Source organism: Sinohyriopsis cumingii, chromosome 1, assembly GCF_028554795.1.
Source record: "Sinohyriopsis cumingii isolate HCF-2022 chromosome 1, ASM2855479v2, whole genome shotgun sequence".
NCBI lineage: Eukaryota > Metazoa > Mollusca > Bivalvia > Unionida > Unionidae > Sinohyriopsis > Sinohyriopsis cumingii.
The window spans coordinates 113,890,128-113,914,939 of record NC_142961.1 but is presented as its reverse complement, the minus strand read 5'-3'; the positions used below and the strand labels follow the sequence as shown (position 1 = coordinate 113,914,939).

General features: G+C 36.3%; 1 protein-coding gene across 6 annotated transcripts in view; it reads left to right on the top strand.

Moving 5' to 3' along the window:
• The first annotated feature begins 10,603 nt into the window (after positions 1-10,603).
• The window catches only part of LOC149807655 (uncharacterized), a 37,781-nt gene continuing 23,572 nt past the window's right edge, over positions 10,604-24,812 (top strand). The window contains exons 1-5 of one of the 6 annotated variants that reach the window (XM_089969181.1): positions 10,604-10,717; positions 13,249-13,454; positions 17,264-17,452; positions 21,642-21,770; positions 23,433-23,496. In XM_089969181.1, the coding sequence (XP_089825307.1) occupies positions 13,271-13,454; positions 17,264-17,452; positions 21,642-21,770; positions 23,433-23,496 (566 nt within the window). In that variant the 5' untranslated portion in view covers positions 10,604-10,717; positions 13,249-13,270. Of the gene's footprint in view, positions 10,718-10,920; positions 13,455-17,263; positions 17,453-21,641; positions 21,771-23,432; positions 23,497-24,812 lie in introns of those variants that run through there. The other 5 variants (XM_089969167.1, XM_089969189.1, XM_089969173.1 and 2 more) reach the window with 5 other exon arrangements.

Here is a 24,812-nt window from a genome sequence, read left to right as displayed (position 1 = left end):
TTCCTTTTGTCGTTGCATAAATTTTTCCAATTCTTCTTTCTGTCTCTGTCTAAAATTCTCCACTTGCGGTAATGAAGAAGGTAACGAAGGTTCCGGAACAAATTCTTGCGAGGTAAGAAAATCCACAAAATCCCAATGTACCTCTTCTGAAAGTAAGTCCGGGTTCCCTTGGGCAGTCTCCCCTGCTGGTGCACCCCAATGGATCGTTTTCTGAGTTTCCGTCATGTTGAATCACTGTCGCATAGATTGACTGCACACAAGCGCTAACGAATCTATATAGACCACGTGACGTCACAGACTGTTCTCTTCGGATTGGATGCGAGCTGACTGAATTTTGTAACGCGTGTTCGGATTGGTGAATGAATTCAATCCGTTTCAATCCTTCCTGTACCTATAAATAAGCGCAGTTCACTGCATTGATTCACCTATTCTCGTCGCTTCAAGATGTGGACCACAGTTGAGTCATCCACCCTTGTGTCTTCCATGATGTTTAGGACGGACATGCTCATGTATGTCAGGTCCAAGTGGACTGTTGTTGATAGGACAGATACTAGTCAATGGATGAGGAGAGTTTACATAGAAAGACAAGGATGTCTCAAGAGGGTACTTGTGTATGGACCGGCAGTTAGAAGGAGTTTAAGAAGAAGAAGAAGAAGATGTGACAGATGCCATCTATGTTAATATTAACATAAACCCAAAGGCCCTTTTCAGGACCAGCCATATTTCTCGAAAAGAGATAGCCTTTCAATTGCCTACCCCTTTTTTAAAAAAAATTATAAAAAAAAATCCCATATTCAATTCCCTTTGTCCCTAGACAGACCCAAACTCTATTCCCCATGTTCAATTCCCCTTGTCCCTAGAGTGACCCACGATTTTTCTCCATGTTCAATTCCCCTTGTCGCCAGAGTGACCCACGATTTTTCTCTATGTTAAATTTCCCTTGTCGCCAGAGTGACCCACGATTTTTCTCCATGTTAAATTTCCATTGTCGCTAGAGTGACCCAGGGGTCTCTGTAATGCTAATTCCCATTGTCCCTAGGGTGACCCCATTCACTACTAATGTATGAAGTTTGCATAGAGAAGCTATGCCATTACTGCAGTAACTTTGATATGCATTTGTATACCTTTTGACTTGAATTATGTTTTATTTTTATATATAATCTATACTGAAGTCATTAAAAGTGGCTTTCAGCAACAATCATGGACTATATCCTTTCTTCCCTAATGCTGAACACTAACAACGCTCACCTTGTAGTGTCGTTCGTGATTCAATTACTGTCTCCTCAGTCTTGCTGTCCCTCTGGCTATAAACAAACACCTAACCATAAAACTACTTAGGCCTGCGTAAGTACATTTATGGATGGTGTAATAAGGTGGGGTCTAGTTTTTACCTTACTCTGGTATGACAATGAGCTGAGCCCGGAAGAGCCAGTAGGATTGCCCCCGTAGTGATCACATGGGTTTCATTGGCGAATCATTTGTCAGGGCTTGCAAATGCGCAGTCACTTGAATTGTAATTAGTGTCACTGTCAACTGAACTTCAGGTTAGCAGAGACGCACTCCCTTTCCAGTAAAATATTTTGTGTGGAATTTAAGTCCCACCTCCGCTCTTTTATTTATATAAATTTTAATCATAATTACATGTATTTTCTATGTTTTTGTGCATATGGATATGAATACTACACACACACACACACACACACACACACACATATATATATATATATATATATATATATATATATATATATATATATATATATATATATATATATATATATATATATATATATATATCCGACGACCTCAGAGAAGTGGACGACACCAGAAAGACGGCCATCATCGACAGAGAACTCACCAGACTAAATATCGGCATAGCTGCCCTCCAGGAAACCAGGCTCGCCTCTAGTGGCTCCCTCAGAGAGGAAAACTACACCTTCTTCTGGAAGGGTCGAGAACCTGAGAAGCCCCGCCAGCACGGAGTGGGCTTCGCCATCAAAAACAATCTCCTGACCTCGGTTGAACCTCCCACATGGGGCACTGAGCCTCTCTTTTCCATCCGCCTCACCACTGCTGAAGGTTCTGTCAACATCATCAGTGTCTACACCCGCACCCTCACGTCGTCAGAAGACACAAAGGATCAGTTCTATGGGCAGCTGGACGAACAGATCAAAGGATGCCCCAAACACGAACCACTATTCCTCCTAGGCAACTTTAATGCCAGATTAGGTGCGGACCACGAGTCATGGCCTACCTGCCTCTGATATCATGGCACTGGAAAGACCAACGAAAACGATCAGAGACTGCTGGAGCTATGCACCTATCATGACCTGTGCGTCACAAACACCTTCTTCAAGTGTAAGCCACAATGCAAAGTGTCATGGAAACACCCCAGGTGTCATCGCTGACACCAACTCGACTTGGTCATCACCAGGCGCTCTGCCCTTAACAGCGTCCTCTCCACCAGAACCTACCACAGTGCAGACTGCGACTCCGACCATGCCCTCGTGAGCAGCAGGGTGTGACTACAGCCACACACACTACACCGCTCAAAACCAAAAGGACGCCCTCGCATAAACACTGCGCAGATGTCGGTCCCCGCCAAGGTGGAGGAGTATGTGTCCGCCCTGGACAAGGCTCTCCAGGACCTGCCTGATTACGATGCTACAGCCAAGTGGAATGCCATGAAGGGTACCATCTACAGAACAGCTATGTCCACGTTTGGCAAGAAGGATCGGCCCAGCCATGACTGGTTCAACACACAATTCTCAAGGATGGAACCAATAATCGAAGACAAACGAAAAGCCTTCATAGCTTACAAAAAAAAAATGCCCTAATGAATGGACACTTGCTGCTCACAGAAGTGCCCGAAGCAACACCCAACGCATCGCTAGACAGTGTGCGAACGAGTTTTGGCAACAACTGTTTGAAGGGATCCAGCGCAGTGCCGAGTCCGGAAACATCCAAGGTATGTACAGTGAGCACTACTCAGAGCTATACTCCCGAGAAACGTCAGTCACAGATACAGCCCTCAGCAGCATAAAGAATCTGCCCACCATGGAAGAGCTCGACAAAGTGCCAACCTTAGAAGAGCTCAGCAAAGCAATCGACTCCCTCCCAAACGACAAGGCACCAGGTTGTGACAGCATCCCGCCCGAAGCTATCAAACGTGGGAAACCAACATTGCTTAAACTACTGTATGAACTACTTTGCCTTGCTGGGAGGAAGGAGCAGTCCCCCAAGACATGCGCGATGCCACAATTGTGACCCTTTACAAAAACAAGGGCGACCGCAGTGACTGTAATAATTACAGAGGGATCTCGCTCCTAAGCATCGTTGGTAAAGTGTACACCCGCATCATACTCAACAGGCTGCAGTTGCTGACGGACCGTGTGTACCCGGAATCCCAGTGCGGCTTCAGAGCAGGCAGGTCGACGACAGACATGATCTTCTCCCTACGACAACTCCAAGAGAAGAGCAGAGAACAAAGTCAACCAATCTACATGATGTTCATCGACCTTACCAAGGCCTTTGACTTGGTCAGCAGGAAGAGCCTTTCTGAACTTCTCAGTAAGATCGGTTGCCCCCCAAAACTACGCAGCATGATAATCTCTTTCCATGCAGATATGAAGAAAACAGTCCTGTATGATGGATTCTCCTCACCTTCCTTCCCAATTAACCAGCGGCGTGAAGCACGGCTGCGTGCGGGCACCAACTCTTTTCGGGATCTTCTTCTCCCTGCTCCTGTCCTAAGCCTTCGACTGGTCCATGGATGGCATATATCTACACACCAGGTTTGACGGGAGGCTGTTCAACCTGGCACGACTGCGCTCAAAGACCAAAGTGAGAGCTGTGCTCATCAGGGAGATGCTTTTTGCAGAGGACGCAGCTCTTGTGACCCACACCGAGGAAGCCCTCCAGAGACTGGGAGACCGTTTTGCTGATTCCTGAATGCAGTTTGGTCTCACCATCAGCTTGGAAAAAACAAATGTCAGCGTGCAAGATACCACCATTGCCCCTTCCATCAAAATCGACAGTGTCACCCGGGAAGCAGTCAACAACTTTACCTACCTGCGGTCAACCATCAACAACACTCTCTCCCTTGATATGGAGCTGGACAGAAGGATTGTAAAGACAAACACCATCATGGCACGGGTAACGAAGAGAGTGTGGGAAAACAAAGCGCTGACAGAGCACACCAAGGTCCAAGTCTACCAGGCCTGCGTTCTCAGCACTCTTCTATATGGAAGTGAGACCTGGAGTAGCTACATGAGGCAAGAACGCCGGCTCAACTCCTTCCATATACGGTGCCTAGAACGCATCCTGAAAAGCAGCTGGCAAGACCGTGTTCCACACAGCGAGATCCTGCAGTGTGCAAGTGCCGCCAGCATGTACTCCCTGCTGAGCAAACGAAGCCTTCGATGGCTGAGTTACGTCCGACGCATTGAGGATGGAAGGCTGCCAAAGAACATGCTATATGGACAGCTGGCCACTGGCATGAGAAGAGTCGGCCGCCTCTCACTCCGTTTCAAGGATGTATGCAAGAGGGCTGGGAAGTGCTGGCCGAGGACCGAGGCACCTGGAGACTGACGGTAAACAAGGGCATATCAGTCGCTGATGCGAGGAGAGGCCAGTTTGCGGCGGAGAAACGTGAGAGAAAGAAGAACGCGGCAGCAACCACAGTAACTCAGACTTCCCAGTATATCTGCACCAACTGTAATAGGGATTGTCACTCACGTATAGGCCTGCACAGCCACAGCAGACGATGCCAACACCCCAGAGATCGACAACACCCCAAGGGCGCTATTCGCATGGTCTCTCGAGACTGAGTCGCCAATGATGATGAAGCTTTCTCACATACCCACATTGGCTGAATCCCAGACTCGAACCCACTCACACAGAGGTGAGATGGCAGTGATCCGTAACGGAGAGCGCGTTAGACCACTCTGCCACTCTGGGCCTCCCATATATATGTGTATAGATGTGTGTATGTTATATATATATATATATATATATATATATATATATATATATATATATATATATATATATATATATATATATATATATATATATATATATGTATATAATGAATTTGGTTCCTGTCGATTAATGTAATCTCCTGGCGCAATAGTCAATCGTTCTTCCTCATTGTGTATTTCATTATTGATATTTCATGGGGATATTTATATTGTGTGCCGGTCGGAGCCCAAAATTTCAAACACTTGAGCTTCATTATGTATGTAAAGTAAGGCTAAAGAATGTATGAAGTGTGCATAGAGAAGCTATGGCATTGTTGCAGTAATATTGATATGGTAATATTGATATGCATTTGCATACCTTTTGACTTGAATTATGTTTTAATTCTATATATAATCTATACTGAAGTTACTAAAAGTGGCCTGCAGTACCTATCCTGTAGTATGTTTTTATTTCTTCCCTGATGCTGAACTCTAACAACGCTCACCTTGCAGTGTCGTTCGTGATTCAATTACTGTCTCCTCAGTCTTGCTGTCCCTCTGGCTATAAACAAACACCTAACCATAAAATGGAGGCTGTGGGTTTCGTTAACTATTTGCTGGAGTTTGCACTATTAGAATCACTACTATGAAAGTGTCAATAACTTGGGTAAAGGTTCTTATATTGATGTAGGCAACACTGAGATTTTATAATTTAGCCCTTTACGTGCTTTGTAGGCATTGACATACATGTACCAAAGTTACATAGTGCAGCGCGATAAAAATAAAATACCTGTTACCTATTTGACTCCATACACATAGGCCTACAGTTAACTGTTCCAGCAGTGTAGCACATGTTAAACTGAATATCAATTTTACCATTTTACATTTTGGTACCCATCTATTGTAGACAGCATTAAGAGCTACTAAGAAACACTAAGAGCTCTAGAAAGCAAAAAGTTTGAAACATTAACACTAAACTATTTAATTAAGTTGCAAATATACATGGTATACTTGCATAAACAGTGGAGTTACTATCTCAACACAGACCCCACTGGAAACTTTTTAGTATCACTTTAAAAAAAATTTCCTGGATGGGTCGTGCCCCTAACGGCCGGGCTCCATAGCACGGATGTACCCACTACCACGGTACTTACGCCACTGGATATAAACCTCTCCTGAACATAGTCATCATGGTGACTGTCTCGCATTTCAGGCAAATTTCCATGTGTATTTTCTTCGCCACTGATAAGAAAAAAGACATTATCCTTCCTACCGTATGGTACTGAATCTGAGGTGGTATATCACTGTTAAGAACATGATATAGTCTGCATCATGTCAATATTTTAATAACAAGAGAATTTAGTTGCTGTTAAATGCCCGTAAAAATCACTATGGCATTTATGGGATCGTGTTTCAAGACAGTCTGTGCAGGTTTAATGTTAACTTTAAACCGTATATTAACCGGAAATGTAAAGTTCATCAGCAATCACAGAACTAGGAGTGCTTTTTAAAGTGAATGGTTATGTTCATATTTTACTGTTGTGCCGTATATGTTCTACCAGCTTTCACCCGTTTCCTTCTGGTTTGGATTTTTGGCAACGCCTTGCGTCCTTCTAACTCTGTATGTTCCATCCGAGGAAATAACAATCTCTAGTTTCTGTTCTCTTGTTTTAACACTCAGTAATTTCTTAAATTGGAATCATTTTCATACACACTGCAATGAAGTGGAACATACAATACGAGGGCATTTATGTACACAGATCATTGATGTGATATATGCAAAAGGAAAGCATTTGAATAACGCAACCATGAAATTGTAAATAAAAAAACGGGGACATTTAAATACACAATGCCTTGACCTGGTACATACAAAACGAGGACATTTTCATGCACACGGCCTTGATGTAATACGTGCAAATTGGGTACATTATCATACACACAACATTGATGGAGTACATAAAAACTCTAAATGGTACATAGCAAGGTACATATAAAAAGAATATATTTTCATACACTAAACTATGATATGGTACTTATAAAACGGAAACATTTACATATGACTTTTAAAAAAGACTGGTTTTCTGCTGAAATAAGACATTTTAAAAATATTTTTTGGCTTGTTTCATATCAAATAGATCTTATCATGAATTGGTTTATTAATTAAGGGGATTGAATTAAAGTGGCAAATTTAGTATACAAAGTTTCAAAATTAGTTATTTTGTAGGATCTTTTAAATTCTAAAGTGTATTCTTGCCAATAAAATTATTTGTACAAATTGCTTGTCAATGTTTATTGTTGGATACACATCTCATTCACATGAGTAACAACTCATACAATATAATTTATGATATTTACTTTAGAATATTACTGTTTATCTTCATTTCAGATTATTTATTATGAAGTAGTGTATGTAAGTTTTTAACAATGAGATTATTTTAATAGTATATTGCTATGGAACAACTTTTTAAAAGCTGAGCATTTTCCAGTTCAATAGCAACGATGTCTGTAAGTGTGGAAAGTTTAAAGTGATGTTTAAAGTGACTTTATTCAGTAATCTGCTTGACATTTTATGATGAATTTGAGCATTTTAGAACAGTGTAGTGGTTAACAAACTAACGAAGTATCCAGTATTTCTCATATCTTTAAAACCTTCTGTAACCAAGTTTATAGTTCTGTTTTTAAATTTTCTCAAATGTAGCAATTACCGACTGAAGCCAGTGGCTATGTTCAAAGTAGGCATATACTTTTCATCCCGGCCCTAGGATGTGTAGGGTTCAAGGCAGCATGCGGGGCCCAAGGCAGCAAAAGCGATGAGCGGGGCCGCAAGCAAAAGAACTGCATTGCGGAGATGATTTCCTAAAATCGCAGTGTTACGTGTTTTGGCTCGAATAAACAGTAACACAGAAAGAGTGAAAACAACAAGCTTTTTAAAATTTAACAAATAGTTTATTTTCCTGTAAAATTCTGTAAAAATGTAAAAAGAAGAAGAACTTAACGGTTTCAAGAATCAAATCCAAAAATAGTATAAGAATAATCCACGAATTAAATTGCTAAAGTCTTAGCAATAAATGTTTTAATAATTTCAAGTTCGAATCCTGATGGAAAATCCAAGATTGATGACGAATACGTATGGTGTAGTCAGTACTGTACTTATCTACAGTTCCTTGTTGAAATACAAATAATGGCACTCCGGTGTTGGAAATCCAGATTAAGCTTGTAAGCAATGTCTTTCCAAAAATTTTGTGTGAGCACTCCTCAAAATATTTCCAGAGAATAAAGAATTAATCCTTTTGAAATCCGAATGATCTGAAGATAATTATCTCAAAATCTGGCAACAACAAAGAAAACAACTTGATACCAAGTGTAAAAACCAAAAAAAACTGATCTCTCTCTCTCTCTTTCTCTCTCTCAAACAAACAAAGGTTATATGGTTATATTGTATCATAAGACGCAGTTTCGAAATTCACCCAAGTTGCGAAATCAGAGGGGGGTCACGTGATCATATTTAGATCACGTACACAGGATATGGCCTTGATTAGACCAATGATTTTATTCCCAGAATAATAATTAAAAAAAAGTGTTTACTTCTTAACCTACGTAGTCCCATCATGACCTTGACAACAACCAATCATTTTAAAATAACATAGAATTTTGTTTACTAATTTTGAATCAAGGTCAGCTTCAAGGCCAACACCTAGTGTTTATGAAAAGAATGATTCAGGTCAACTAATTTTCTAAAAAAAATATCATCTCCAGTGAATAAATTTACATTACAATAGCATGTAAAAAAAAATTAAAACTGACAAATAAACAATTAAATTAAAATAAATATATATTAAATCAGATATACGTAACACGCGGGTCCCAATGCGGTTGCCTCGTTCGATTTGCCCAAGGACTGTGCCTAATACCTTTGAAACAGCCGACAAAAGTTTGAATTAATATGAATGAGAGTTCTTTAAGTACTGATTAGCCCAAGCCAAGAAACAGTGTCATATATTCTCTCAGATAATGAAAGAACGCCGACTTAATGACAAACTTTCTCGATGTTTTGAGTAAACTTGTTTATTGTTGCAGTCAATTTAGGCACGAGAAGATTTAAATTTTGATTAGTTTCAGCGATTACAAAGACAGGCGTTTATTCAGCTGTTTCACTCTGGAACATATTTTTTGTTATTTTCGCTCGTAGTAGTAGCATGGATATTTTTAAATAGTTTTTTTTCTATCTTTAAAACATAGATGTTAATGATAAGTAAAAATTCTTAAATGAATAATTAGTATTTGAATAGGCCGTTTTTTTTATATAAATATTTTACTCGAAAGACAGTGCATGATTTTGAATTATTGACATGAACGGGATTTTAACGACTATCCTTTTATGAAAGAAACAATTGTCACCTCAGGCCCGAAAGGACTATTACAAATAAATGTACATGATGTAACAACGATAACTCGGTTTTCCAGGTACGGGAAAAAGACTCGGTTTTACAACTGTTGAAATTAATAACATGGTTTATCCAGAAACGGTGTGTTGTTATATTCCATAATCTGACAACAATAGTTAGTCATTGATTGCAGTTACTATGCATGATTGTAAGTTCACTAATGTGTTTTAAAAATGTCGTAGTACCTTTTAGTGCTTGTAAGTGTCTTTTGAAACATCAATTAAATAATTTTTTGAAATATTCTTAAGAAAATGTTGAATCCGTTTTTTCTCGTAGGTGTTGTTAAATAGTAGAGTCGATGATGATGAATAATTTTGTACTTGGAAAATGATGCGGGGTAATAGACGTGTAGTAGGCTCTTACGAGACAGTCATTTACAACATTTTAACATAATTCATGTTCTGTTTTACTGCTGCTGCTTCTGGTGGTGGTGATGATGATATTTTTGAGATAATGATGACGATTAAGGTGATTAATTATCTCAGTGGCGTCGCTAGGGGGGTGCGGGGGGTGCGGACCGCACCGGGTGACACCATCTCAGATGGGTGACACCAAAATGAAAAATTGCAAATTTTACAGAGCACACACTGCTCGGTCTAGTCGGATTTCATAAGCGGATAACCGATCATAGTTAAATACATGACTAGCAGGCACAGCAGTGGCGTCGCTAGGGGGATGCAGGGGGTGACTGCACCGGGTGACACCATCAGAGGGGGTGACACCAAAATGACATTACTAAGGATTCTGTATGGTCTGTTACGGAAGGAGGACCATGGGGGTGACACCATGAGCTACCGCACTGCGTGACACCAACCCGAGTGACGCCACTGAATTATCTTACATTCACAGAATAGTACGCATGCATTTACTCCTAGAGCATAGCTCTGACAGAGTTGTCTTTCCTGTAGACCAACAAATAGGTCTCAGTAGTTTTTCCTCTGACAGCGCTGTCTGAGAAAAGAAGAAAAAAAGCGGAGATCTGCATGTTGGTCTAGCTTTGTTTCTACCAATTCCACTTACTCTCTTTCTGAGACACAATGATACCTCTGATATATTCACGATACTGTTACTATTACTACTAATAATAATTTATTTCACAAACACTTAAATCCGATTTAAATCCTGAACAAAAAGTATAGGCAGCTAGGCGACTGATATTATCAACTAATTTCCCCATTTCCCCCAGCTACCCTCATCATGACCTGATTTTAGGCAAAACATAGCTCGCGCAAGCATGCGTACTGTTGATTGCAGGTCGCTGTTCTTTACACTGTAACAGGAACATACGCGATAAGTATTTCCGAAAAACATGTAAATTACATTCTGTTGATAAGAACAAATTTCATAGTACTATATTTTAGGGTCGTTCATTACGAAGACGATCAGATGGACGACATCCCATAATAACTGTCATAATGACTGTTTTGCGCTTTAGGCACATCAACAGGGGCCCGTTACAAAGAAAAGTAGGAGTATCCATCAGTGAATCGAGGACTGCGATTCTAATGGTAACAGTATGGTTAGACCTCGATTCGTTGACGGATACTCCTAATTTTCTTTGTAATGAGCCCGTACTGGCACATCTACTCAGTACAGTTTGTAGCACAGAGATCCGTTTTTGTCAAATTCTTTCGGAATTTCATCTCGGAATCAGTTTTTGTTGTTCACAATCGACGAGGGTGATCAATACATTTTCTTTCAGACAAATAATAGTTCTGAATTGAAATTCCAAATAGAATTATTGTGTTGCCAAGTTTTAAATTTGAGTCAAATTGCTGTACATAATTATTTCAAGGTGTGTATTGAATCTAATAAAAATTGTATATAATAATAATAATAATAATACAGACTTTATTTAGAGAAGTTAACTCGGTTACAGAACTAATCTACCTTGAGGCCTGCTATCTATTGTGTACAATATATACAGCGTGATGTGAAAAATCTGGCTTGACAATAAATAAGTGCTTTTAAAAATCCAGGTATCAGGTCTGGAACATATGCACAGCCATCTCTGAACACATACATATATAAAATATAAAATATTACCTTGCATTGAAAAATTCAACTGCAGAAATGAAGCACAATTAAAGAAAAGCAGGTGGTATTTATTTTACTAGAACTGTTCAATTGTCTAAAGATTTCATCCATTTGAGATGTTGATTATGAAAAGGAGTGTCACTGGGAATGTTGTTCCATACCGGTGGACCAGTATATTGTTGTTCTATTGTTGTTCTAGGGTTTAACGCCATTTTTCAGCACAAAATAGGCTATACATGGCGGCCAGTATAACTGGTGGAGGAAGAACCCTGGAAAGAACCACCGACGACCCACGAGAAGCTACTGGACCAGTATATTGAAAACGTTTTCTTGAACAATTCCTTCTTTGGCCTTGGTATAATGTAATTTTTACTTCTTATGGACCTTAAATTTGGAGTACCATCAACATCTCTTTGGTGAAAGATATTGCTTAAGTAGAAAGGAATGGCTTTTCTGGATATTTTAAACATCAGTCTGACTTTTCTAAGAAATATAATTTCACATATTGTTAAAATCTTCATATTAGTTTTTGCATGAGGGAAATTGTCTATTCATTGATTTAGAATTAAATTGCATGTCCTCTTTTGGAGTCTTGTATAAAAGATGACCCTATACTGAAGAGGAATTTATGTTTTGATTTTCCTCAGTAGCCAAAGATAATAATGAACTTTTTTCAAACTTGTTTAAAGTGAATAGACCAAGTAAGATTGAAATCTATGAATACATCATGAATTTTATCGTGAGAGGTCATATTAAGGCCCAAATTGTCAAACAGAACCTGGAGTTTGTTGCTATCTAGCCTAGCTCATTTTTGTTTTTTTTTAACTTACTAGTGCTAGTAGGGCTTTTATTTTTTCTGTATATATGATCATACTGTTTTCCTTGCACCATACTTTAAGTCTGTTGAGAGCACCTTGTAAATTATTTTCAAGTACAGTTTTGGTTTTACCAATATCAGTATAGTATCATTGGCATAGAGGTCAGTAGAAGAAATTGAAATTCCTATCAGATAAATCCAAGACTTGTAAACAAATACACATTTGTGTCTCTGCCAACCCTCAGTTCAAAGAAATGATGTAAGCTTATTAAATCTTTGAGTTTTGACTCCAAAAAAATCAGAGATCAATTTGTTTTTCTACTCCAAAATACATGAAATAATGAATATGAGAGAATACTGTGGTATCAGAGCATTAGTTGGGGGATATATAATTTCGATGTGTGGAAAAAGATAACCTATCTGAAAGGGGAGGGGGTGCTGGGGCGAGCACTTGTTATATGTGTAACTGCAGGTTCCAGTTAACATTGCTAATTTAGTAATTATGACTGTACAACAATAAACAAATATGATAGAATCCCAGTTATTACTAAAGTGGAATTGGAACTGAGAGCCATAGAGTTGGTCCGTCTACTGATGCATCATACACAGTTCATTTCCATTAGGTCTCACTTAGTCATGAAGCTGATGTCAGATGCACATAAAATGCCAACTGTAGAAGATAGAAAATGTCTGAAGAAAATTACTGTATTAATGAGAACTACTGTAGTAATGAGATTAGCCTATATGCAAGTATATTTCTGAAAAATGAGAATTGCTTTAGTAATGGAATTTGTATGCAAGTATGTTTTTGACAAAGATTGGAGGTATATATAAGGTAGACTGTGGATCAATATTCTTATACAGACCTTTTAATTGTGAAAAATATGTTTGTATTTATATATACTATTGATGACAGTGGCACGTATTGAGATCTTACTCAGTCATATTATTTTTTCCATTTTTAACATTTTGTCCAGATATTTTTCAGTTTATTCTGTGGCTGACTAACCATGGCAACATCATTAGAAGTGCCATCAGATGGAACTGATTTCCCAAAGATATCACAGTCAGATGGAACTGTTTCACATGAAGCTGCAACAAAAATGGAAGAGATGATGGAGGTGGAAAAGACCAAGTGCAGAGTAGAATTGACCAAAGAAATCCTGACAATTCATGGGACAAAGAAACTGTATAGTAAGCCTCCACATCAGCTATGTAGTTTTAACTAAATAATAGTAAATAATTATGATATATAGTAACAAACAAGAATACTGTATTCTTAAATCGTGTTGTATTCATATTCTTCTGTTAAGTAATGTTTGTATAAAAAATGTAACAATGACTGCATAGTTTATACAGTAAATTAACATTGTTGGATGTTCCTTTTGTGAAGGATCATCAAGTGATGCATCACCACTGCCTACCTATGTAATACATTGAGTTCAAAATATATGCCAACTGATCATGTTAACAAATCAGGTTTTGTCTTCAGGCTTCACAGATTTTGAAGATTTATGCTTCATTAACTTTATATTTCTTTTTTGTTCTGCATCGTGGAAATTATTTATTTATGAATTAGAAGAGTTAAAATGAATACATATATCAGTGTTCTTACAGTGCTGTAAGTGCCTATAAGACTTTGGTTGCAGTAGGGTGATCTACTTGAAATTGTAGAGGCCATTTTAAGTTATTGTTTTCCAAGCCAGAGTAATTTTGTTGCCATTTAGCAGGAAAAAAAACAAAATGAGTTGTAAACAATTTAATGATAAAAAGAAAAGGTTTAGGTCATGCAGACTGAAGAGTAATTATAAAAAAGCACAAGGTTATTTTAAATAGTATAATCCAGATGTGGCTGACAGAACTCTTAGCAGTAATCATTAGCTTCAACCTCAAGCCAGACATTGAAATTCACTATTTAGAGTTCTTTGAACTATTTCTCTGTATATTGTATATCCTCAGATTCACTAATACATTTGCCTTCATTTCCTTTGATAAGAGTTGATGATGGTTTTAATGTTGATAAATTTTGTAGAACACCATGCCATAAAGCCAGGTCAACTTATAGCATGGCCTTGTATTTGTCCTCTTGCTGTCAGCATTTGGTTCTTACCACTCTGGAGGCAATGTTATTAATTAAAACTTGAAATAGATACAGTATGTTTCAAAAATTTAAATATCATCAAGATCTATTAATATAAATGAGATGATCTTCCATCAGACTGGTTGAACTTCTTGGAACATTGGGGCCATATTTCTGATTAGATTTAAGCTGGGAATATATGGTTATATCATCAAGATCTCACACAAAATTGAATAGTAAGTGAGATTTATGCATATTAATGAGATTTTCTTGCATCTGATTGGCAGAATATGAGCCAGGTTTGATTTATTTGGAATATATGCTTTTATAATCATGATTTTGGATAAGGTTGATAATGAGTGATATACATGCATACTAATGAGGTGATATCACATCTGATTGGCTGAGCTCATTACCTTATTGGATGTCACTTTTATGCTCCAGGTTTTACCAAATTTGGAACGTCTGCTTATATCATAAGGCTCTTGGATCATTTCAGCATTGAGTGAGAGTATGCATATTATCATGGTGATCTTGCATCTGATTGGCTGAGTTTGTTGCCACTCTTGAGACCATATTTCTGATCTGTTTTTCACAAAACTTGGAATATAGTTTTATATCATCAAGATGACATGATTTTGATAATGAACAGGCTTCATGCATATTATTGGAGTAATTTTGCATCTGATTGGTTGATCATGTTACCACTCTTGAGACTGTATTTATTTTATTAGATTTTGAGGAAAGTTAGATGGACTCAAATAATCAAGATGTCCATTGTGTATTATTACTGGGAAAATCAGGACCTATTAATAAACTTCATTGCAGACAATATTTTCCTTTAGAATACCCATCTTCTCTCCCGCTCTTTCTCTCTCTCTCTCTCTCTCTCTCTCTCTCTCTCGGGTGTGCTTTATAAATATTACTTACTTCTGAGAGAGTGACAGGTACTATGGTTGAAATTTCTTTAGATACTATACTTGTGGAAATTGTATAAGATCATACACATCTAACCAAAATGAATGCTCCCATGTGCTCAAAACAATCATCCTGAATTTTTTCAAAGTATCTAACTTTAGCAGGTATTTAGATAGGGTAAACAAATTTGCCAATTCATTTTCTGAAAATGCAGTGAATGAATTACAAAATATATAAAAAGTAAAATATAATTAATAGCTCATTTTTTTCTCAGTTTGCCTATGAAGTGTAGGAAGTGAAAGTGACCTAGGTGGTGAAAGTGATCAAGCAGTTTTTGACAGGTGCACATCTTAAGTAAGGCCATACTGTATTCACTATATCATAAATTACACTGATCAATCATACACCAGAATAAAGGGAATTAAAAGTTATTTTAACAATTCCTAAGAAACCCATTACTGTTTTTAAAAAACCCAGTGAATTACAGGTTAAATTTGTGATTAAGACATGCGACTCAGTGGACCACAAATTAAAGCTTCACTTTTTAAATTAAACTTATAAAGAGCTTGGATGAACAAGAAAGTATACATATTAATAATGCCTTTATCTTTGGGAAATAGGTAAAATAAACATGAAATAAAGTTTATGAGATAGTTTTGTGTTACAATATTACATAATTTTACGTAGTGATATGGTCAGCTGGATAAGCAGTATCCTCATCTGATTTGTTTTCATGTCTGCATTTTTCTGGATTTATAACACATCAGCTTAGGTTATAGCACAGTTCATATATTTGACTGGTTTGAGCACAGGTGGAGCGTGTGCATCAGTAAATATAGTTTGAGTTGTGGACCAGACAAGCCATGTGTAAGATAGCAGCATGAGATAGAAAAGGGGCAATCTCACAATCTATAAGGGATAACCGGTATTCTGTGAGCAAATTTATTTCATAAAAAGGGTATTGCAATTAGAAAGCGTCTGTGTCATTTTCTGGTTGCTGTAATATGATTATTGATGTCATTAGAGAGCTACCAGATGAAAATATTTACTCACTGATTGCAATTTATGTTTTAAATGTGACCATTTTACTTGCAACTCAGTAATGAAGCATATATTTGTGCACAGGTCGGGTGCACAAATAGTTTGATAGGTGGAGAAAAAAGATAATTAGATTTCCATACATTCATCAGTCACAATATGCATATATCCATATTATGTACAAACTTGACAAATATTAAATTTGAAATGTTGCATTAAAATCTACTTGAATTTTGAACAAGTTGATTTTATCTTTGAAAAGGCCTTTAATTGTTTTCCAAACTCTTTTAATTTATCTGATGTAATACAGAACATTAACATTGCATAAAATATATATTTTTTAAATTCAGCATTGTTTTTGCTTAAGTAGGTTCCAAATAAAATAATAATGGAATAAAATTGGGTTGATAAAATGATATTTTACATTGGAGTCCCTTCACAGATGGAGTCCCTTTGCAGTAATAGTACACTACTGTAGTTGTTTTATTGTTTTTATTGTTTGTTTTGCATTTGTATTTATTTATGCAGTGGTAAAAAAAGAAGCATAAAAAAGTTACATTTACGTAAGAAAATATACAACTTGAAATCTTTGTGAAGTCCTTTTAAACTCCATTATCAACATTTTGGGGCTGTATAAACCATGATATCCATTCAGTCATTCGTCCATTCTTATACAGTGATCATAAGCAGCATTTATATCTCTAACTGAGCATTACTGTTGACTGTTGCAATGTTTTCTTTTGTTGATTAATAAAAAATAAAGAAAGAAAGAAATCAACAAACAACAAAGCATAAACAAAAGAAAAATATACACATACACACATATGTATCAGCTTTAAAAAAAATACAGTACAGTGAAATTCTGGGTGAAATAGGATTTAAACAATAATGTGTCATCCTAAAAAGCATTGGATAAGAGGATTTGCATTCCAGGTCACACAATTTATATGTTGGTTCTGTTTTCTAGGAAGTATTCCCATAGCATCCATACTGTCAGCTGTTTGCCAGGACAAACCAAACACAAAAAGCCAACTTACAGTTCAGTACATTCATAGAGCTGGAAAATCCAATTTGAAAATATCATCAGTCTGTTTGAAAGGGGACACATCGGTATGCAATGAGTGGGAGACAAAGCTACAGGAGTATGTCAAATTAGGTAAGACCTTTTGTGTAAACACTGATAGATAGTTGATAGGATGTAGCACTGGTTATTATTATAGGGAAAACATGCAGTGTTTATGAGCAGGAGGGAAGAGTTTTTGAATCTGAGGGGTGAAGGTTATGGGTGAAGCCTGAGAGTTCACTTAAAGTCTTAAAGTGTTTATAAATAGCAAGACAAGAAAAGTCATTATTCTTAAATGATAAATAAATTGGTACATAATACCAAATACCTACAAGAACGAGTTGTCAATATATGTATTCAGTGCATTGTTGATGTCTGAGTACAACTGACAAAAGAAAATCACAGGATAAACAAGCCTGATTACTGGTATGTCAAGCCTGTGATAATCAGCCTGATAACCATTGTGCAAGAAAACCATCTTGATTATCTGTATGTAAGAAAACCAGCTTGATTACCATTATATATGAAAACCATCTTGATTACCCATATGTAAGAAAACCAGCTTGATTACCATTATATATGAAACCCATCTTGATTACCCGTATGTAAGAAAACCAGCTTGATTACCATTATATATGAAACCCATCTTGATTACCCGTATGTAAGAAAACCAGCTTGATTACCATTATATATGAAAACCATCTTGATTACCTGTATGTAAGAAAACCAGCTTGATTACCATTATATATGAAACCCATCTTGATTACCCGTATGTAAGAAAACCAGCTTGATTACCATTATTTACCATTATATATGAAAACCATCTTGATTACCTGTATGTAAGAAAACCAGCTTGATTACCATTATATATGAAAACCATCTTGATTATCTGTATGTAAGAAAACCAGCTTGATTACCATTATATATGATAACCATCTTGATTATCTGTATGTAAGAAAACCAGCTTGATTACCATTATATATGATAACCATCTTGATTATCTGTATGTAAGAAAACCAGCTTGATTACCATTATATATGATAACCATCTTGATTATCTGTATGTAAGAAAACCAGCTTGATTACCATTATATATGAAAACCATCTTGATTATCTGTATGTAAGAAAACCAGCTTGATTACCATTATATATGATAACCATCTTGATTATCTGTATGTAAGAAAACCAGCTTGATTACCATTATATATGATAACCATCTTGATTATCTGTATGTAAGAAAACCAGCTTGATTACCATTATATATGAAAACCATCTTGATTACCCATATGTAAGAAAACCAGCTTGATTACCATTATATATGAAAACCATCTTGATTATCTGTATGTAAGAAAACCAGCTTGATTACCTGTATGTAAGAAAACCAGCTTGATTACCATTATGTGAAAAAATCAGCCAGATTATCAGCAAGAAAACCAGCCAGAGTACCAGTATGCAAGAAAACCAGTCAGTAATGGTATGTAGGAAAACAAGCCTGATTGTTGGTATCAGAAGATGACCAGTCTGATTATATGCATCATGTTTAGTTTGTTATGCTCAGGAATTTTGTAAAATGTGAGAAGATTTTGATCTTATGGCAAAGCCCAAGAAATTTTATTCTGTACTAGGCTTATCAGTTTTCTTAGAACAATAGAAAATAATACATGCTCCTTCACATGTAAATTTATGTTATTTGAAAAGGGATTGTTGTGCCAGATTATGTGTCATACCAGCTGGAACCAGTCTGATTCTGAAGGCTTTCCAATAGGGTAGGTTACAAATGAGGTAGATGTGATGCTAGGTGCAGTGATCTCATGCCTAAAAATAGCATGTATCAGCAGTGTCTTACTGACAAACTTCTAAAAATAGCATGTATCAGCAGTGTCTTACTGACAAACTTTGTAATATGGCAGCCAAGTTTCAGTATGTAGAGTTAAACTGAAATTATCTTACAGCCTAATAGAAAGTCACTCTGTTATACATCTGAAACAGTGGTTACAAGGTCATCTCCCAACAAGTTGAAATATAAGTAAATTAGTACATACAGAAAAAGGCTACCATATTGGAGTGCAGTGCATTTCTTCAAGTAAAACTGTCAGACATAAAGTACAGGTTTTTAAATATAAACTGTGGACTTGAGATAAAATAAAGCATTAGAATTTTTCTAAAGATGAACAAGACCATTTTTATGCAGTAAAATAGCTCACATGAGTTGATGTTTCTTTCAATATTATGTGATGCAATTCTGACTCTTAAGAATTTGTCCATGTCTAATGTAGTTCTAAATTAAATAATGCAAATATTGGGTCATTACAGTAAATTTGGAATGTCTGCATCTCTTTGCATGAATATCCAACAACTGGAATGCTTAGCAGTGAAACTAACACACTATAGATATGGACATCGATCATCTACCCTAACCTGAATCAGCTATGTGACATCACATAGAATTTCCATTGGACATTCTCTGTTGAAAATGTTGTCTGTAGCAAATGTTTTATTTATTCATAGTGACATTTGTTCTTTGATTTATAATTTGCAAAATATCTAGTTTTAAAATGTTATTGGTTACAGAACATCTGGGACTACTTTTTATGTGAAACAAACTCATTGTTTATTCCTCTTCTTTCTCTCTAAAATATTTCCATTAAAATAAAACTTATGTGATAAATATAATCTCAAATGGGTAATGATTAAATATTAAATTTAAACCTTAACAGTGTTCCATTCATTTTATAAATTCAGTATTAAATCATTGCCCATTTGAGATTATCTATGTATTGTTTATTCATTTTGACAAACCATCTTAATAGTGCATTGTTTAACATAATCCACTTATTTTGACATATGGCCTGAATACTGTATGCTCTGGATCTCTGTATATTTTTTTGTTGACATTACTGGTAGCAGCAGTCAACCAGACGAGGCAGTATCTCATAATGGATCTTTCAGATGAAATAGTTTCAAACTATCAGTCTTTCTTGAGTAGTTAGTATACTAATTTAGACTGACCTTTGTATCTGAATTGTAAGTTAAATTCCTTTTCTTTTCACTCATAGAATTAAATCCTTCAAAATAGTCACTTTTTCTGTAGTAATCTTGATGAGTACAGAAATGTTTCTTTCAGTCTTATGTGATGTGATTCTGACTCTAAAGAATTTGTCTAATGTTGTTCTAAATTAAATAATGCACATTTTCTTCAGTTATTTGATGTTGATTTCAATGCATATTTTCACTTTGTGTTTATGTGTTTTTCTTGCACATTCTTTAGTAACTATATTGACAGTGCTTTATGTAGAAACATTCCATTTATATACAGTCGATATCCCATGGGGCTTTATTAATATGTTAATGAAATCTTACTGATATACATGCTGAAGCCTTTAAGAAAATGTCTTGAAACAGTTAAAATGACCCATGAAATATTATAGTATGATGTACTGGCAGATAAGGGTCCTTGATATTTATTTCACTGATGATTTAAAGCATACAGTATTAACCCTGATATCCCAGCAGATAATGCATTAGCAGATCTTGGGGTACCTTGTTCATAGGTTTGTTGCATGTTTGTACATGGGGCAAATATGATCAGTGACTGTTATGAGTATTTTCATTATATATTGTTGTCATTGCAATATTGGGATAAATGTCTGTCATGACACTGTTCCCATTATGCATTGTATAGATGCAGTAGTGAGATAAATGGATGATGAGACATAGTTTCCATTATGTGCTGTATAGATACAATAGTGGGATAAATGAATGATGTGACATTATTTCCATTATGTACTGTATAGATACAGTATTGGGATAAATGGATGATGTGACATTGTTTCCATTATGTACTGTATAGATACAGTAGTGGGATAAATGACTGATGTGACATTGTATCCATTATGTACTGTAGAGATGCATTAGATGGATAAATGACTGATGTGATATTGTATCCATTATGTACTGTAGAGATACATTAGATGGATAAATGGATGATGTGACATTGTTTCCATTATGTACCATAGAGATACAGTAGTGGGATAAACAGACAATGTGACATTGTTTCCATTTTGTATTGCAGTGGGATAAATTATTGAAGTGACATTGTTCCCATTATGTACTGTATAGATACATTAGTGGGATAAATAGATGATGTGACATTGTTTCCATTATTTACTGTAGAGATTCAGTAGTGGGTTAAATGGATAATGTTACATTGTTCCCAGTATGTATTATACAGATACAGCATTGGAATGAATTTGTAAAATAATGTGTAACTGAATCAATTGCAGTACCACATAGACCTCAACGACTACTAGTAATTGTGAATCCTGAAAGTGGCAAGCGAAAAGGATTGAAAATCTACAAATCCAAAGTGGAACCAATCTTTAAATTAGCCAGGATTGCGACAGAAGTAGTTGGTATGTATTATCTTTGCAGTCACTGTTTAAATCATTGAAATGTGACACCAAAAATGCTGACACTCACTTGTTCCTGTAATGAATGTTGCCAATATGTATTGCATGATCTTATTATAAAGCAGTCACTATAGAAGCAGGGTAGAATAGTAATCCTTGTGTTTGTCGGCTTTTCAACCCGACACTCATTAGCATGGCTAGTTATGCAGTGTTTGATGGATTGCCATGAAACTTGCTAGATATCGTGGTCTTCACCAGAAAATTTGCAAATAGGCAAATCGATTTGTGCTGGCAATTTTGCTTGAGTTATTGTCCATTTTTCAGTTAGCTGACTATGACTCAATCTCAACCTCTGGACCATTTTAATTTCTACACAATAATTGGAGTTGTCCAGTATCTACAGTTACCAAAGTTTATCAATGGCTTGAATTTGGAGTAAGAAAGAACCCTATTAATTTTAGAAGTCTACATTTCAAAGGTCAAGGTCACTGTAACTGAAAAGAAAATGGGATCAACACAAAACATGGAGTTCATTGTCTAACTTTACCAATCTTTGTGAATGGTTTGCACTTTAGTTAAGGAAGAACCCTGTAGATTTGGGGTTAAATAGGTGAAAGGTCAAGGACACTGTAAATTAGAGAACAAACATGGTTTCTACTCTGTAACTTGAGTTGTCCACCATCTTCAGTGACTAAACTTTGTGGATGACTTTTACTTGGAGTCAGGAAGAATCCTTTTGTTTTCAGTTTGATAAGGTCATTGTCACTGTTGGCAAAAGAAAAATGGTTTCTGTAGGTGGCTTGCACTTATAGCATGGAAAAAGCCTATTGGTTCTAGGAACAAAAGGTTGAAGGTCATGGTCACAGTAATGAGATTATAGGCAGCATTAACATAAATATGTCAGACTTGAAGCATATTGTGACAAAAATGGAAAATATAAAATCTTTCAATAATTTTGCATACACAGGAGATTTCAGGGAGGGATGGGAGGGATAGGAAACTCTCCACATGTCAGGAGGAATAACTTCCCATCCAGGAGGTTCACATGTGTAGATTTATCTCTTATTAAAATATATTTATTGCATTGGCAATAATCAGAATGGTAGGAAATTAATCTCATTTAATGATCTATTAAACAGAAGTACGTTTGATTTTGATTACAGAATTTGATACTCCCCTGAACAGTCAGTGATAATGGTACTCTCGTTTGTCCATGCATGCATAGGTCATTACCATTCAGGTGTCACAGGCAGCTACCATACCTAATTAGGTCTGAATTTATTCAGTGTCGTTGTAGTCCCTCTTATGAAACAGTAGAACCCATGCCAAGGTTGCAGTTATGGATAATAATAGAGAATCCTTAAATTGTCAAATATTTGAAGTGTAATAATGCATCTAAAAATAACTTGATCATTTTGCTTTCTTGCTAAAAAGTGTTTTTTTATTCACACTTGTAAACATTGCAAATGTATTTGTTCATTTATTATTAGTGTAGAACTGCAAAAGTTTTAATAATTTGGCTAAAGTCTTCATGAAAAACAATGTTCATTTCCTTGGAAGATATGTATGAGTGATGATAATATTACATTGTGTGCACAGTAAAATCCATAGGAGTGTTCATCCTGCTAGATGATCCATTGTTCATGTCCATTTAATACATTTCAGTCACAGAGAGAGCAGGTCATGCAGAAGATATGATGTCATCTAAAGATTTATCAGGGATAGATGGGTAAGGTATTTTCAAAGATGCATAGCAAAGCTGGAGGAAACAACTACCAGCCTCAGATAGAACTTGTATCCTATAGGTGATTACTTTATTATGAAAACAAAACTCCATTCCATAATCCATGAATTTAAGTACTGTTGATGACGTAAAAATCTGGTCAAAAGAATCAGGATTAATATCCACAGAAATAACTAAATTTATTTTATGTCATTATTTGAAAAAAGAATGAAGCTATTTGATAAATGATCTTCATGTAGACAAATACAACCAGTATCCATATCTCACTGGAAATTGCCAAAACTACATGTAGACAAATCTAACCAGCCTCCATATCTCACTGGAAATTGCCAAAACCACATTTACACCTCTCTAGTCCATAAACATAGAGAATCATATGAACAGACCCAGACATAAAGTTTGTAATGAATCACGTTGGCTGATGGTGTACAGTCATAAGGTTGTATTAAATCTTGTTGAATGATGATGTACAGGCATAATGGTAGTATCTAATCAGGTTGAATGATGCTGTACAGTCATAATGGTAGTATTTAATCAGGTTGAATGATGCTGTACAGTCATAATGGTAGTATCTAATTAGGTTGAATGATGCTGTACAGTCATCATGGTAGTATCTAATCAGGTTGAATGCTGCTGTACAGTCATCATGGTTGTATCTAATCATGTTGAATGCTGCTGTACAGTCATGTCGTTGTTGTAGGGTTTAACGCCATTTTTCAGCAATGCATGGTGGCCAATATTAATGGTGGAGGAAGAACAGGGGAAAACCCCAGAAAGAACCACCTACCCATGAGAAGCTACTGGAAGCTTTCTCACATATCCACATTGGCCGAATCGGAGACTCGAACCCATGCAGATAGAGGTGAGATGGCAATGATCCATAATGGAGAGCACTTTAGACCACTTAGCCACTCGGGGCCCCCTGTACAGTCATAATTGTTGTGTCTAATCAGGTTGAATGCTGCTGTACAGTCATAATGGTAGTATCTAATCAGGTTGAATGTTTCTGTACAGTGATAATGGTAGTATCTAATCAGGTTGAATGATACTGTACAGGCATAATGGTAGTATCTAATCAGGTTGAATGATGCTGTACAGGCATAATGGTAGTATCTAATCAGGTTGAATGATGGTGTACAGTCATAATGGTTGTATCTAATCAGGTTGAATGATGGTGTACAGTCATAATGGTAGTATCTAATCAGGTTGAATGCTGCTGTACAGTCATAATGGTAGTATCTAATCAGGTTAAATGCTGCTGTACAGTGATAATGGTTGTATCTAATCAGGTTGAATGATGT